The 17,460-nt window shown below is 47.5% G+C and overlaps 1 protein-coding gene across 4 annotated transcripts in view; it reads left to right on the top strand.

The window, feature by feature from the left end:
* Positions 1-17,460, top strand: part of TENM4 (teneurin transmembrane protein 4) — a 356,529-nt gene that overhangs the window by 149,843 nt on the left and 189,226 nt on the right. For 2 of the 4 annotated variants that reach the window (XM_040963945.1, XM_040963947.1), the window contains 2 exons: positions 47-145; positions 1,357-1,592. In XM_040963945.1, coding sequence (XP_040819879.1) covers positions 47-145; positions 1,357-1,592 — 335 coding nt within the window. The remainder of the gene's footprint in view (positions 1-46; positions 146-1,356; positions 1,593-17,460) is intronic. The other 2 variants (XM_040963948.1, XM_040963946.1) reach the window with 1 other exon arrangement.

Here is a 17,460-nt window from a genome sequence, read left to right as displayed (position 1 = left end):
TCGATGCATGACTCATTGCTTCATTCATGTCTCCATGTGTGTGTAGAAACCTAGGCAAGCAGCCATTCCTAGGGACATTGCAGGACAACCTCATTGAGATGGACATTCTCAGCGCCTCCCGCCATGATGGGGCTTACAGTGACGGGTAGGTGCCATCCCCCATGCTCCTCTCCTCTGTGTGTCCTCTCCCCCAACCTCTGCACTTGCATGTGGACCCTCTCTCCTTGGCCCTCCTGGGGAAGGTGATGCGCTATTGCATGCTAATCCCCAAGTCCATGTTCAACTTGGAGTATCCTATGCCCCAGCATATTAAACAGCATTCTGGTTAATATGCAGCTCTTGGCATCTCATTGGCTGCTTTCACCATTCTAAAACCATCTCATGTAACAGTTATTTTGTGGCTCTGTATTATGTGTATTCTGTGACCCAAGGCATCTTGTATCCCAACAGGGGTGGGTGTACCCTAAGCAGGGATACAGCCCACTTTCTAGGCCATGCGTAAGTTCTCCCATGGCCGTGGTAAGGGCCAAGCTCCAGAGGATTTCCTGACGTCTAGTTTGGCCACAACCATGTGCTTTGTCCGTGCCCTGCTGCCCTGGGCACTTGAGCTAGGCCATGGGATACAGCAGCCCATCTGCCCTTGCATGGGCTTCCTTCCACCTGGGGCTTGGCGTGCATCAGCCCCTTCACAGCTGTCAGCTGTCTAATAGCCACCAGGAACCTCTTGACTATGACCAGAACTTAGTGGTCAACCTTACTTCAACCCCAAACAAGCACCCTCTAGCAAGAAGGTTATTCCAGTCCCCAACCAAGAGAAACTGGCAATGTAGGTTTTAGAGGAAAAGGAAAAAACTTACGTCCCCTTATGCCCAGGGGTAACAGAAGATTTTAGACACTTTCCAAGCAGCTTTAATGATTTTACAGGAAGGAACTTGTTCCCTAGGGCATGGCATCCCACACCCCACTGTTCCCAGAAAGAGGATGCCACTGCTGCCAGAGTCTATGGAGCAGGCTACACTTTTTGTCTCCACCTGGGCTGGTGGGGCTTCCCATTTTGGGTGGGTTTTCCCACGGATAGGGCTGTCCCATCCGTGTCTGTGGCAACATGTCTTCGTGAGCCCTGTTTTGTGATCTGGTCCGCGGTTCTCCTTTTACTCGCCCCTGCCATATTCTCTGTAGTGATATCTCTCTCTCTCCCTTTCTCTCCCTTTCTCTCTCTCTCTCTCTCTCTCTCTCTCTCTCTCTCTCTCTCTCTCTCGGTTCTTATGCATGCTTCTTAACTACTGCCTTCATCTTCCAGGTGGAATCTGGTCATTTGGCAGAACCTGATGCCCTCTGGCTTTTCTCCCTCCACAGACACTTCCTCTTCAAGCCTGGAGGCACCTCCCCACTCTTCTGCACCACGTCGCCAGGGTACCCCCTGACATCCAGCACAGTGTACTCACCCCCGCCCCGCCCCCTGCCCCGCAGCACCTTTGCCCGGCCAGCCTTCAACCTCAAGAAGCCCTCCAAGTACTGCAACTGGAAGTGTGCGGCCCTGAGTGCCATTATCATCTCAGCCACACTGGTCATTCTCCTGGCATACTTTGTGGGTAAGCATCCCTCACTCCGGCTACCCTTGGCTGCCCTCTGTCCCAGTTGGGGGGCACCTAAGCCCCTCACTAGCACAGCTGTGGGAATACACAGAGGTTGGACCATGCAGCCCTGGAGAGCTGGCTTGGCCCACACTCCACACTGTCAAAGCCAGCTCTTTGGAGCCCTCTTCCTTTCCCTTGGCAATTTACCCAAAGAAGGAAGCTTTCAACTTGTGCTTTTTGTGTTGGATGCCTGATGTCGAATGTATGTGCTCAGCGAGACTGGCCCTTAAGTGTCATGTATGGATGTCACAACACATGAACTGATAAACTAGCAAGGCAGGACAGCAGACAAGCTTCTCTACTCAGCTCCACATGGCTTTGGGGAGGAGCAGGGAGCAGGTGGGGGTGTGCTGTGTTTGGAGAGAAATTGCCATAAAAGCATATTTGAAGGGGAGGGTCTGGCTAGGTGGTCTGAAGGTATAGCGGGACCCAAAATCAGGAAGAGGGAAGGCTCATCAGAGTGGAAGTGGGTCCCTGTGAAGAACCGCAGCTGGCTGGGGGAAGAGAGACCCAAAGTGTCATTGACTGAGTACCTCTGACCTGATCTCAGGTCCTGTACAAGCACAGGGCATGCTTCTCCTGACCCTCTGCCTGCCAGGCTGTAACAGTGTGTCTCCCACCATGTAGTTCTTCTGGAGTGTTTTATAGCGATTTGCTTTCCTGCTTCTGACCCCAACCTTTGGTCTCCTTCCAGGCAAGCTGCTGACCTGGGGAGATCTGTGGGTGCTGTGTAAAGTCAGTTGCCCTATGTAAATCAACCTGCTAGAAAAGGCATCCATAAGGAGGTTGGCTTTATTTTTTTTGTCCTTTGCAGCCCTCCCCTTCTACACTTCTAAGACTTAAGGTGGGCAGGGCCAGCTTGAGAGGGCCTCAAGCTCATGCTGAGGCATTCTGTGATATTTCTGTAAGTGAGAAGAATTCCCGCAGGACAAGTCCAGTAAATCATAAGAGAAATCACAGACAAAGGTCAAGAGTGCTACCATTGTGAAGGAGAACTTGGTAATAAGCAAAGCCATCATGCAAGAAGAAAGAGGCTGTCCTGAGAGTTAGTAAGTGCTGTCACCAAGAATGATTGATACAGCAGGAGCCACCCCCGGTTCAGGATGTAGAAAAGAAATTCAGGCATGGATAGGGATTGGGGTGATGTAAGCTCTAGAATCACTTCCCTCATGAGATTCCCAAATTTCATAAAAATGACACATCGAGAAGATGGCACCCCTGCACACAGGGAGACTTTTGTTTGTGTCACCAGTTGTACTAAGCCTCCTCTGGTATGTGGTCCCTTTGCCTCTTACAGGGATTGGGTTAGAGGCTGTCATGGCCCCAACACCTGGATGGCACACAGGTCTCATCTCCTCTTCTGTGATTGCTTAACTGCTGTTGAAAAGGACCCTGAGGACCTGATGTGGTATCCAGATTTGATGGAATAGAATCCATGTAATTGATTAACGATGGCTGTCATGGCCTCAGGGTTGGATATATGGACAATTTACAAGGTATTTTCCATTCCTGCTGTGGGTTATTGAATAAAAGAAACAGCCGAACGGGGAGCGATGAGGGCCCATTCAGGCTCTGAGAGGTGACCATCGATGTAGGTATGGTGAGGTTCATAGAGTTCTTGCACCATCACCTGGCATGAAATTTTCCTGTAACATCACTGATATCCTGTCCTCTGCTGTCACTGACACAGCTCTTGCTTTTTACTGATGCCCTCATTCCCGAGTGAATGGGCTTTTGGACAAGGAGTATCACTGTTGAAGACACGGTACCACTGGACATTGACTTATTTTGCCTTGGAGTCTTGAAGCTTATGCTGGGTAGCCTACTTCAGAGAGAAAGAATGAATACGAGTGTGATTAAACTCTCCTCTTCTGCTTCATGGGACATCTCCCCCTCGTACTGAATGAAAATGCATGACCAGCCTTCAACCTAAAGACAGTGAGCTCCCTGTGAGAGGAAGGATAAAAAGAGGACTCAACAACCACTTAGCAAGAATAAGATTTAAGAAATGTCTGAGAGTTTTCACTCTAGTATATTCTTTTTAAGTATTTCTTTTTGTTTATTTGAAAGGATTACAGAAAGGGAGAGATTGATCTTCCATCTGCTGGTTTACTCCCTAAATTGCCACAATAGTTAGAGCTGGGCCAGTTTAAGTCTAGGAGCAAGAGGCTTCTTCCACATATCCCACATAGGCATAGAAGCCCAGGGTTTTGGACCATTCCTTATTGCTTTCCCAGGCTCATTAGCAGAGAGCTGGATAGGAAACACAACAGCCTGAGCTTGAGCTGGCACCTGTTTAGGATGCTGACATAGCTGGCAGCAGCAGCTTCACCTATTACACAAGAATGCTGGCCTTTGTATGTTTCTCATTATTCTTCCAACATTGGTAGTGCTTGAATCTGTGACTTTTGAGTTTTATTTTTCATCCAGCAAACCCTATGGAGCACTAATTACTAGGGTTAAAGCGGTGATCCCTGACCCTTAGGGTGTGTGTAGTTGAAAGGAGGGATCCACATTAGCAGGTAACTGAAACAGGAATTTGTCTGCACTGTGGTTCTGGATGCCCCATCCAGGAGGACAAGGGAAGGCCCCTTGGGTAACTGATGCTTGCACTGAATGTCTAAGTAGAAGTTCACTGGAAATAGACACACAAGAAGGGCATTTCAGACTGAGGAAACTATAATGACCAAAAAAGAAAAATCTATTGCAAACATTTGAATGATATGAGAGCCACATGTATCCAATTAGGAAGAGGAACTTGGAGGTCTCATTGCAGATAAATAAATAAATAATAGATAATTATTATTATCTATGATAATAGATAGATAAGTAAAGATGGACACAGCAAGCAGCAGAAGGCAGATCTAACAGAAAATTGTCATTCACCAGTCCAGGAAAGCTGATGGCTTTGTCAACTGATACTGTGACACTATGGGTGGGCGCATGGGGACTCAAGGCTGACTCATGTTCAGAGTGGACAGATCACTAGGTCAATGTCCTTGCTGAGAATAAGCATGACCTCTCAGAAAATGCTGTCTTTGTGGACACATCCATCCTGGGCCTACACCTACCTAGCCAGGAGTCAGGCGAGACAGGCAGACCGGAAGCCTCCCATCCGTCCGTTACCTGGAGACTCAGCCAGGTGTTGGGGAAGAGCTTCGATGCAGCACCCAGCCATGCTGCCTTCCCCTCCCAACCCTGTCATACAGCGCAAGCAAAAGCACCACCCCTACCTGCAAAGGCTGGCTATCTGCTGAGAGGAAGTGAAAGCGAAGGAAGACCTTGCAGATATGCAGGTGTGAGGGCCACCTCCACCTGTCTGCCAGGCCTGGGGCAGGGGTGGGGACAACCCTTGCTGAGCTCCTCCCACATGGGGCTGGTGAGGAAAGTGACAGGCTGTGATGACCAAGTGGGGAGGACCCATCAATTACTAAAACTCAAATTAATTGTCTCAGCTGAACGCAGATATCCTTAACAAAGACGACTTTTTTTTTTTCCCAGGGGACCGACTGATGTAATCAGCAGGCACAAGCACAGATATTTAATTAGATTTTTGATGAAAAATTGTGCTTAATTTCAAGTATAATCAATTATTAATTACCGTAATGAGTGAGTCTGACTGGGTTTACTAATTAACTCATTTAAAAATTATGAATAACCTTTTCATTTGTAATTATTTGCTTCGTCCTATCAAGTTCCAGATAAGAACGGCATCAGCTGCCCGCAGAGGGGGGAGGCCAGAACAGAGCAGTAAAAATATTTTTCTCTTTTGCCAGTGTCTGCCCAGAGCAGCTGCTGTATCCACACCATGGTCCTAACACATCCATCTGGTGTCCAGTCTTAGCTGGGAAGTGTCTTGAGAAGCCAGCATCGGTGACCTTTGAGTGATGAAGACATTTGCTGGCATTTTCATGGGAAGCTAGAGAAATTACAGTTAGCACTTTACACCCACGGCCCTGGCAGCACCTCGGGCCTTGCCTTCCGGCCGTGTCCCCCTATCCAGGAGCGTTGCTTGGCTGCGCTGGCCCGGATGGGAGTCTGAGGAGGAACCTCCCCCTCTCCACACACACACACCCAGCAACAGCTACAACTCAGAGAAGAACTGTGCCTTTCTGTCCCCAGAGGACGGTTGTCCTCTCTGAGCAGCAGTTGCTGAAGCTGAATTCACTTGCATTTGACTCTTGCCTGCCCCTGTGGAGGTCTGAGGTCCCTTCAGGTCCTTGCACACCCTGGTTTTTCTTCTTGGGAAAATCTGTCTGCCGAACAGCACCAGGGGAGTGTGATAAGACAAGATTGGTCCCTGATCAGACCATGAAGCTGGTGTTTCAGTTGTTAGTCTTTAATAATTTTTGAAATAGTTTCTTTAACAGAAGGTGTAGTGCTGAGTGTCACCAGCAAAGCTTGGTGGATTCTTTACTTGGCTTAGCGTGAATATAAAAAGCAAAGAAACAAGTGCAAGTATAATAAAATATTTTTTCAAAACAAAGTGATAGGAAAGCAGTGCCCCACAAAGAAGTAGGGAAGTAGAGTGTCCGACTGGACGCTGGCTTTAGGGAAATTGGCTTGGGCTTTAGAAATATTTTTTTTCTCACAGTCCTGAACATAGGGAGAGGATGTGGGCACCCAGGTGTATGAGCTGATAGAGAGGTGTCTTGCATGAGAATATTCAAGTGACTCAAGTGACTATTTTGTCACTTTGTGACTCAAGTGACTATTCTGGGAGCACAGCCTGCACCTTCCCACTCCCTAGGTCTGAGTAGAGAAGATGAAGGAAAACTGTCTTCTCCTTGGGAAACCCAGTGAGCTTAGGGAAGGGATCCACTGTCGTGTCACATGTTGGGGGCTCAGGCACTAGGACTCTTGAACTGGTGCTTTTTCATTTTTTCCCCACTGTTTTGAGCAATGTGCTTGACCCATTACACAGTAACTTTCCCATTGTAACTGTGTGTGTGTGTGTGTGTGTGTGTGTGTGTGTACATACGCACCAAGTACTGGACCTAGCCTATTCTGTGTATCCTCTCTCTGGACCCTCCCAACAGTTCTGTAGCATGACTTATATTCTGCATCTTCTAAATCTAGTCTAGATTCTGTTTGTATGGATGTCATCGTTGGCAGATTAGCCTTCACAGATCAAGGAGCTTTTTTTTAATAACTGTTGAGTGAGGACCTTGACCAAGCCCATCTCTTTGCAGTATCTCTGGATTCCCAGACCCGCATGGGTCACAAGGGCAGCTGAGAGAACAAGCAGAGGAGCTGTTGGAATGCATTTGTAGGGACTGCTCACTCTTCCAGAGAAGTGGCTGCAGGAGAAACCTCTGCCTAGGACGTCATTTCTTTAACTAGGACAGAAGTTGGTTTTGCTTCACCGACAGTCATCTCTTTCCAGATCAAGCTGACAGCCTCCCATGAATTTTGAGTGTGTGAAAAGCCCACGCTGAGTGTCCCAGAAGAGCTGTGGATTAGTCCTCTGGAGAGCTCTTCAAACACCTGTGTGGCCAGATAGACCCTTGAAATAGGAGACAACACAGACGTGTTAATAGGGAAAACCAGCAATGCCTTTACATTTTTAATAAGCACCCCAGATCAGCTCCAGAATGATATTTCTTCCAGCCCCAGCCCACGTTGGACCAGAATGCCAGGCGCCTGGAAATAGATAAGGCAGCACAGTGTTGTTACTGGGAAAGAAGACAGATCTGGAGTGGGACATGCGTGGTGCTGCCACTCTCCAGCTGTGCTACCACAGGAGTCTTCCTCTCCTCATCTGCCTCTGCAAGACAGGAAGAACTGTGCCCCCTTCAGAAAGATGCTGTATAGGTGAAATGAGAGGTGGCTAAAAAAACCCAGACCTAGAGCAAGGAGCTGGTCCTCACTGGACGTCATTACCACTCCCCTAGTTAGCTCCACTTAGAATATGCTGGGGGTGGGTGATCCTACAGGGTCCATCCTGGTCTGGAGACAAAAGCTAGAGTCCCAAATAGGAGCTGGATAGCTCCCGGGAAGCCTCCCAACATGCCCAGCATCCATGAGGGATCCTCTGCATAGGTCACGTTTTCCACCTCTCCTGGAAGTTGATCAGGATTTGGAAAAAAAAAATAACCTTTGCTTGAAGTGGTGGTTATTTAATTTACAGGTGGGAATGTTGTCAAACTGAGTTGCTGCCCTTCAAAAGGCAGCTATTAGAGAGCTTTGCTTGTTGGAATACTGCTGCAGTTCTTGGTTTGGAAGAACCTGTCCCGCTCTCCCACCCCCGTTCTTGAGGCCCTCTGGAAATGTTGGTAAACATTAGCTTGGATATTGAGTGTAATCTGCATAGAAATGGGCTGACTCTCTCAAGACCTCTCACATCTTCTCATGTTAACTGGATGTCCGAGTGGCATAGATCCAGTCAGAGGAACTCACAGACTTCCTGGCCCTTGAGGTATGGAGGGTCATTCCCCTGCCCCATGTCTTCCTCTCTGCATCATGCCCAGTCCCTAGCATGAAGCTGGGCACAGGGTAGCTATGCTCAGAAAGGTTTGGTTGAAGAAGAGACCTTATGAGATGCCCTGGATAGTCCAGGCAGAAGAATGAGATGGCCCAAAGTATGGTTGCAATGTCCATCCTGGACTGGGGTAGAAAGGAAATATACTTGAGATGAGTAAAATGTTAGAAATAGAGGCAGGGTGACTATACACAACCCCTTCTTGCCTGTCCCTCCACTCTGAGTCAGTTCATTTAATATCAGAATCACAGATGACTTTTGCTTCTGAAGCAATGACTCATCGCACTTGGAGATGGGTGTTATCAGTGAGAAATAAGTATCATTTTCTGTCCTTTCTTTCCAACCTCACATGAGGCCTTTTGGATGGAAGCCATAGACTTTGCTTTATAGCTCAAACAATGCGAAGTGGAGATGATTGAACTTGGTCTTTTAGGAGAAGGAAGAAGTGATAAAGATATGGGACTTATATTAGCACCTTTTTTCCCCAAGATTGACTCTGTCATGTTGCTTTATGGGAATTGCTAATACGCAGATGGATAGAGAGATGGATGAACAGATGGATGGAAGGAAAGATGGATAGATTCATAGGTAGATAGATGTCTGTGTAACACACCCCAAACAAATATTATCCATCTCTCCAAAAGGAGGACTTAAGGCCAGCATTGCTGTTGGTAGTTGTCTAAAGTGCTGCCTTTGGGAAAAGATAAGACTTGCTTTAAAATGATGCAGGGGACACAGCCAGGCCCCAGGATGAAAAATGAGAGGATTGTCTTTTATTTTAACCAGAGAGCTGTCCCTGTGGAGTAGGCAGTCTCGGGAAGACAATGTACAAAAAGGAGCAGAGGATTGCGTCCATGCACAGTTTTGAGTATAGCATCCTTCTGCCAGGACCAGCCCTGCCACCTGACCAAAGGCTTCCCCTCCTCTAACTGTAGCTTCCTCGTCAGTGAGATAATATAAAAAACCAAGGAGCAGAAGACAGAATGAAATTATTAGACCACTCAGCGCATTTCAGCTCGGCATGAAGACAGTCTTTCCAGTTTGGCAATGATCTTCCTGGTAGTAGAAGTGTTCAATCATTGCATTGTTGGGTTGGCTTGCTTGCCAAGTGCATTTGTTTTTAATTGGAGGAGAGTTGACTAAAGAGGCTAATTTTAAAAACTAGGACAGTCTTTCAAGGATCAGCATTTCCCTGGGCTAACAACATCAGGAGGCTCTTACTGTACTACAGACCCGATAGAGCAAGTGAACAGGTGGTGCTGACCAGAGGCTGTAGAAGGTAGCTGCTAGAAAGGGCTGCTTGGCAGAAGCTGTTGTGCTCAGGAGACCCATGATAGTGATTGCGTCAGGAAAGAGATATCTCAGCCTCACTCTCTTCTCTCACCCTCTCCAAACTCCTTCCATGGGTGGGACCCAACCAGCAACCAGCAGCAGTAGGCTGTGTGAGTGAGCCTCACAGGCCCCAGAGCAGGATGCAGAAGGCTAGAGAGATCCGGAGGGCAGGCGGGTGACATCAGCCTCCCCACTCTTCACAGTTCCTTTCCTTGATGCTGTACAGAGCATCACCTGTATCCCCAGGGGTCTCCTGCTAGGATGGGGCCTCACACCGCCTCTGCCCTCAGGCGCCAGGCCTTGACCTGGACCTTCCTTTATATTTATCTATTATTTTTTCTTAAGACAAAGGCAGAGAGAGAGAGAGACAAAGACAGAGACAGAGACAACAGTGAGGCAGAGATAGACTGGGGTCTTCATTCTCTGATTCACTCTGCAAATACTTGCAATAGCTGAAACTCGACCAGTCTAAATCTAGCAGCCCCAAACTCAAGCTGTCTCCCACGGGGGTAGTGGGGACTCAAGTACTTAAGCCAATATCTACTACCTCTCATGGCACACATTGTCAGGATGCTACAGTAATAAGCTGTGCCAGGATTGAACCCAGTCAGTCTGTTATGGGATTCACATGTCCCTGAGGGCATTTTAGCTGCTGGGAAAGATGTCCACCACAACTTCCCCAGATCTTGCTTTTAAAATCAGATTCACTCAGATATAATAATTTACCTACAAAAATTAGTATAACCTAGGTATGCTATTCTATAGTCAGATGGATAGAAGTTTGTGACTGCCACTGTAATCAAAATACAAAATACTGGGACCAGTATTGGGGCATATAGTGGGTAGAGCCACCACCTGCCATACCAGCATACCATTTGGCTGCTGGTGCTGGTGCATGTCCTGGCTGCCCCAGTTCCAAAATGGATCTTTGATAATATGCCTGAGAAAGCAGCAAAAGATGACCTAAGTACTTGGGCCCCTGATACCCATGTGGGAAACCTAGAAGAAGCTCCTGGCTCCTGCCTTCAGCCTTGTCTAGCTTTACCCTCAGTGGCCAACTGGAGAGTTAACCATCAGATGAAAAATTCATGTTCTCTCTTTCTCTTTCTTTCTCTCTCACTCTTTTCCCTGTCCTTCATTCTCCCTCTTCCTCTCCCTCCCACTCCCTTCCTCTCCCTCTTTCCTCCCTCCCTTTCTTCTCTCCCCCTCTCTCTTTCTCTCTCCCTTTCTCTCTTCCCCCCTCCCTTTCCCTCTTCCTGTCCTTCTCTCCCTCCCTCTTGCTTTCTCTTTCTGTAACTTTGACTTTAAAATCATGTTAAACAAAAAACAGAACGTTTTCATTGCCCGTAAATGTCTTACCATCTCCTTTCATGCAGTTCTCTATTCTGTCTCTATAGTTAAAGCTCTCCTCTGAAGAATAATAGTAAAGCAGTGATTTCTCTACTGGGTTAAAAATCAGGGTGTTACCTAAAATAACCTCCACACTGTTAAGACAGCTGAGTGTTGTTGAGGAAAATGTCAAGATCCAATTCAGAGTTTAAGATAGCAGGGCAAGCCATGGAGACATCCCAGGGTTTTCTGTGCATCTTGAGCTTAGCCCTAAAGGACAGCAGCAAAGCCTCACTGCAGCCCATGCCAGTGCACAGGTGTGGGCCCGCCTGCCTTTCCCATGGGTTGTTTTCTCACCTGCTGACGCAGTTCCCATTCTTGTCAAGTTGAAAAGCTCTGTTGTATCTGTACATCAGTGTATCCATGTCGCTTCCAGTTGTTTGCTAGTATAAATAGATGTCCCAGGAACATCTTCGTACCTCTGCTGTTTTCCTCTCTAGGTTATTTTGGGCAAGGAGCATCCCCTAGAGCAGGGATCAAAAGGTTAGAACCCTCAAATGCTCTCATTACTCACTACCAGGACCTCTTCTGAATCATAGGGCCCCTACTCAGGGGCCCAAGATCCCCACTGTGCTGCCACACTGCGTCTGACTGCCCTTGTGTTGGATCTGAGCTCAGCCAGCTTCCTTGATGGGAGATGAGGAGGCTCACAAGTGGCTATGAAACCCTGGAAGAAAACCCTGTCACGTCATGCCTTCTTCCACCAATTTTTTTAAGAGCATTGCTCCAGTGTCAGTAGTTCAGAAGCCCCCCTGACTGTCTCCTGCTCAGCCAGGAACCTGGTGTTGAGCCTTACTAGTGCTGCGGGTGTTCACTGTTGCACTTGGATGACCATAAGATTGATTGTTCAGTATCTGTACCCATGGCAAGGGAAAGGAACCATTCCTGACACAATCAGCACTGTAACTGTGGCTTTGCAGCCTGGCATAGCAGGTGTTCAGCAAAAGTTTGTTGAGGACAGAAAAAAGAAAGGGATACTAGTTCCTGGAGCTAATATATTACAAGGCATGAGTGGGTAAAAGAAAGCAAAGGGCAGAGGCTTCATGCTGTGAAGAGATCAAGGCTCCTGGCATCACAACAACCACAGAGTTGTGGGTTGATTTCTGGCAGCTAAGGAGAGGGAAAACCAGAAAGTGGTCACAAGGGACCCAGACCTGGCCTTGCACCCTCCTTAAGCAAGACCCTTCCCCTTACTCAGCCTCAGTGTCCTGAATGATGGGGACCAGGTGATAAGCAGGTGCTTCATGCTTGTTAGAGTCACCATGGGGAAGAAATCTACCTTCCTCATGCACTGGCCAATAGAGATGCTATCTCCTTGGGGATTCTTTCCAAACCCCTTTGGAGGCAACACCTGTTTCAGTGGGCTAGGCGGTAACCCAACTATACCTCTAGTGCTCCTCTTCACCCAAGGAATGTAATAAAGGCAGCAGTTTTACAGATTTTCCTCCAAATCTTAGGTTTCTCCCAGACCAGTGGCTGTAAAAGAACATCATTTAATTGCACTTGAGTGCAGAGGAGACAGGTCTTCCTGATGATGGCCCTGCCCCTTTATAGATTCCCAGCACTGCGGTGGAGCTGTTGGTGCTGGAGGCCACCCTCAGGGCTGCCAGTAGGCCAGGGCCAGAGAGGAGCAGTAAGTAGCACTGGTCCTGGCACAGGAGACAGCAGAGAGAGGGAGGGGAGAAGGAAGAGGAGGAGAGGCAGCTGTCAGAAAGAGTGTTTTGTCTCTATACCCAGTGCTCCCTCCTATCAGCAGAACAGCAAAACCATAACTAAATGACTCCATCCTTCTACAGCCATGAGCTAGCAGCAAGAACACAGACTTTGGGCCAAGTGAGAAGCGCATTCCAACCCCTGCTCCAATGAGTTTTTAATTATGCCTGTGCCATGGTTTCTTCATTGGTAAAATGTCACTCTCAAAGTGCTGTGCTGGTGTTCTGAGCATTAAGTGAGAGACATCAAAGAAGTCTGTGATTGGCTGGTTGGAGTGAGGACAAAAGGTAGGACTCACCTGCCAGGCAGCTGGGTCCCCTGCAGGTGTTAAATTTTCCCAGGCTCCACTGCCAAAGGCCATTCAGAGTGGGGACTTTAGGTAGTTAGGGACAATGTGGAGGAAGCCTTTTCAAGCTCAAGTTTAAAATGACAGGGAGCTTTCTTGGAGCCTGTCCAGGGCTGAGAGGGACAACAGAGCCAGGGAACCTGGTCTTCTGTCGCAGTCTTGGTGTCATATAGGATTATAGTCTCGAGTCCCACACACAGAAACGGGGGCCTGTTCCTGCTCAGAGCTGAGCCTAAAAACCAGATGGATGTGCTGATCCCAAATCGTATGTAGACAATGCTATTTCTGAGAGCCTTCCTTTGACATCTCAAGGATCTAAGCCCTTGAAGGGGGATCTGTGATCCTGCTTGGCACTCCCTGCTGCCGCTGCTCCTAGCCCTGTGTGGCTGCCACGGCAACAGCAACTCATACCAGTTGAGAACTTACCAAGTGGCAGCCAGGCACTGGGGTGGCATTGTGGTTATCATCTCAAAGATCTTACTACCAAGGAAGTGTTTGTCAAGCACTGATCCTGTGCTGGGGCACCAGATGATTATTACATCCTTCTGAAGAGCTGAGTAGCTGAGGCCCAAGAAAGCTAAGTTGTCTGTCCAGAGCCATGTCACGAGCAAGGGACAGGCCTGGATATACTCCCAGAGCGTGACTTCTAACCATAGCTTGGGCCAGAAGGATCCTGCAGTTCTCCCCTCTGGACTGCCAGAGCAGATTCAGGGAGCAGTTCTACGCAAAAGAGAAAGGTCATTTTTCATGCACAATTATTTTCTCTTGTGCCAGCTGGCCACATACCAGTGCATTCAACAGGGGTGGACTAGCACCGAAAGTGCTCCCAGATTAGAGACCCAAGGATGTCATGAGATCCAGAGACACACAGCTAAGGGGGCTCCAGGATCTTGTAGCATCTACTCCTGCTATTCTCCTGGCTTCCTTTGCTGGAATGCAGGCATCGTCATCAGCAAGGCATTTCACTTTGGAGTAATCCCCTCCTGCTGGCATGTGGCAGTCAGCTTGACTTCTCCTGCCCCCCAGCCAGCAGTTAGTTTGTTCACAGCCTCCAGTGGGGAAGGAGAAGAGATGCCAGTAGCATCAGCTGAACACTGTGGCATCTATGTCATCAGTCTGAGGTTTTTCTGCTTGTGGGTAAGCGTTCTGCAAGACATGTGTCCAGGGTGTCTCAGTGCAGGGGTGACTCTGAGAAAGGGAGCACACACAGGAATCTGCCCAACCAGCTGCTAGAAAGGGTCTTTGAGGGGAGATGCGGTACAAAAAGGGCAGGAGAGCTTTAGAGAAACATTCAGAATGAATAGTATCTTCCCTTTCCTGAAAGCTGGAGACTGTTCCCTCATGTAGCTTCCATCTCCTAACTTGTCTGTAAGACAGTCAGTTGAGCAGTAATCTGCATACCTGTACCATTGAAGCTCTGAAGCTGTTAGTTGCTTTGCATGCAAGATCTTGCATCAGTCTAGGTGTGAACTACCAACTGTTAATTAGAATATTTAGGTGCTCTTCCATTCATTGACTGTTGGACAATAAAACAATAAGGCCTCCTATTTCACTATACTTTATATTAAAATCTTAAATAAGCTTAATCCTTACAAGAACCTGTAAGACAGGTTTTTTTAAGAGTTATTTATTTTTACTGGAAAGACAGATTTACAGAGAGAAGGAGAGGTTGAGAGAGGGAAAGATCTTCCATCTGCTAGTTTACTCCCCTAGTGGCTGCAACAGCTGGAGCCGACCTAATCTGAAGCCAGGAGCAAGGTGCTTCTTCTGGGTCCTTCACATTGGTGCAGGGTCCCAAGGCTTTGCGCCATCCTCTACTGCTCTTCCAGACCACAGGCAGGGAGCTGGGAGGGAAATGGAGCAGCCCGGATTCAAACCAATACTCATATGGGATCCCGGCACATGCAAGGCAATGTGTGTGTGTGAAAGAGAGTGCACTCTTCCATCTACTAGTTCACTGGGGGATGAACCAGTTCTCTATTATTTGCATTTCCATGAAAAAGGCAAGTGTTAAAATGGTTGAAGTAGCTTATCAGTTGAGGCACAGTTGGTAAGGGCTAGAGCAGGGAACCTGGGACTCTCTACAGGTCATATGCATCAAGTTGCAAGTCTAGTGGAGAATTTAGCAAGGGATGAAATGTGAAGGTATGTACCCCACCAGGACAGCAGGTGCAGAGATAATAGGAGCCCGGGGCAAAGAGCAGAGGTGACTTTGGCAGTCACCATATTTAGCAGTAATATGGAAAGCCTCACAGAAGAGATAGTATTTGAGGTAGGCCTTGAAAGATTAGGGGATTTTTTTTTTTTTTTTTTGGTGAGTAGAAAAGAGTTTAGCCATTCTGGGCAGAAGGTTTCCTACCTGCAAAAGCGTGGAGGCTGATCAAGCAAGTGTTCAAGAGACAGAGAACTCTGAACCAAACAGTGAAGAGAAGTCAGGTAGACCACCAAATACAATGTAATACTATGTTCAGCAAGCACTTAAAATGCTCGTGTTAAATCATTTCTCTTCTGCAGAGCTATTGCTTCAAGTTTCTATTGTTGGGGAAATATTGCCAACAACATTTGATCCTAAGAAAGAGCCACTGACTCTTTTCTTCCCCACTTCTGCCATTCTTATGGTTGTACATCTAATAAAAAAATCTGTGGAAGAGAGCAACTAGGAACAGGTTGGGTGTGTGGCTTTTACTCAGATCTGGATTCAGTCTCAACCTTTTAAGGAATGGCAACCTTGAGCAAGTTACTCAACCCCTTTGCGCCTCACTTCCCTCAGTCTCGAAATGAGCACATTGGTAATGCTTGCAAATAAGGTGGCAGTAATAATGCTGGGGCTTTGTGATGATTGGAGCATTCAGCACAGTGCTTAATACAGTAGCACGGACAGGTAATGACAGTGGCTGTTGTTAGCATCATCATCTTCAGCATCAACTTCTTGATCGTGATCATTGTGTCTACAATGCCACACTACCTTGAACTTCCTATTCCAAGGATTGCATCAAACCAGGGCTCCAAGAATGAAAGGGGGGAGCTCATGGGTGTTGAGGGCCTCACTCTGTGCAGACAAGGGCAGAGAGCCAAAAAAACATGATCCGGTCCCAAAGAGCTAGCATACACACAAGAGGACAGAGGCTGGGAAGCCATAGGAAGTAACAAAAGAACACCAGGCATCCTATGAGATTTGAAAGTGCTCTCATTATAAGGAAATAGTACCCCAAGTTCCAAATCCAGGTGGCGGGCACCACACTACACTGTCTGCCCCGGTTCCCTCATGGAGATGAATACTCTGGAGGGAAAGACCAGTCCTAATAATATGTACACAAATTAAAACTCCATTGGAGGTACAGTGGGGACCACCTCCTAATTGACTTTGATCTTGGAAAAATAATCAGCTACGTGGTTGACATGCCAAAGGCAGTCAGGAAGTGGAAGGGTTGCTCTGTGGGGCTGAGGTATGCCTTCTAGCAGCGGCTAAAAGCGAGCAGTGTCAAGGCATGTTCTCCCTGCATGATCGCCCAAGGACAAGTGAGTGCACAATTTTCTTTGGCCTCGTTGGAGCTTCAGCACAGGTAGAGGAAGGAATGGTGCAGAATGCACAAGAAGCTGGTTCTGGGTGTGGGGTAAGGAGGAGTGCTTTCTTGCAGAGATGCTGATGTAGATAGCTTGTAATTAGCATGGACACTGGGATGCTAGCTGCCCAAAGGGAGGTTGCTAACTGCCACAGCATGCCATACCAGGTCTCAGGAAACAATAGGGCTGTCCCAGACTGGGCCTTGTTGTGTTGCTGCACTACCTGAAGTATGATCCTGGCTGCTCTCCCCTCCCTGCAGAGCAGTTTGAATCCTAGCTTCCTGAAACTTGAGTGTGACCTTGAGTACAAAGGACAGACCATGGGTCTTGGCAGAGTTGAAGCACCTGCTCTATGTGGAGTCACTTCTTCAGATGTGTGCTCTGCTGACAGAAGCTGCATTTTTTTCTGATTGGGGCTTAAATGGAAGACTGTCTGGTGCTTCCTTAGTGCCAGTGTGAAAAGTGGTTGGGATCTTGGAGTCACAAGGACCTGGTTTTGATCTTCTTGTTGTTACAAGGTATGGTGCCATTACAGATGATCCAGATGCAAAATCAGATTAACAATAAAATAGATTAAATTGTCTGTTTTGTAGCTCTGCTTGGAGATGCCTAATCTATAAAAATAGGGTTTGTACTGATACCTGTCTTAAAGGCTTGCGAGTTGAAATGTTATACTGAATATGACTGTTCCAGCACTGTGTGATGCATAGGATAAACTTTCAGTGTGAGAGAGCTGTTTTTTTTGTTTGTTTGTTATTCCGTTTTAATTCCAGGCATTGTTTTAATTTCAGGCATTGTGTGACTCATTGAGTCGTGAAACTCCAATTCCTTCATTTGCAAAACTAACTTCCCAGGGTTGATGTCAGGACTAAAGGAGATGGGCTGTGCTGCCCCTTGCCTAGTGTCTCAGCAGTGGCCCATTCTCAAGGTTAGGGTTAGGGTTTGTTCCACACAAAAACAATACATCAGTGCACTTGGAAACCAGAGAAGAAAATGTA

This window comes from Ochotona curzoniae, unplaced genomic scaffold (assembly GCF_017591425.1).
Source record: "Ochotona curzoniae isolate NIBS_2020 unplaced genomic scaffold, NIBS_Ocur_1.0 scaffold_3223, whole genome shotgun sequence".
Lineage (NCBI taxonomy): Eukaryota > Metazoa > Chordata > Mammalia > Lagomorpha > Ochotonidae > Ochotona > Ochotona curzoniae.
This window is presented reverse-complemented; position numbering and strand designations above follow the sequence as displayed.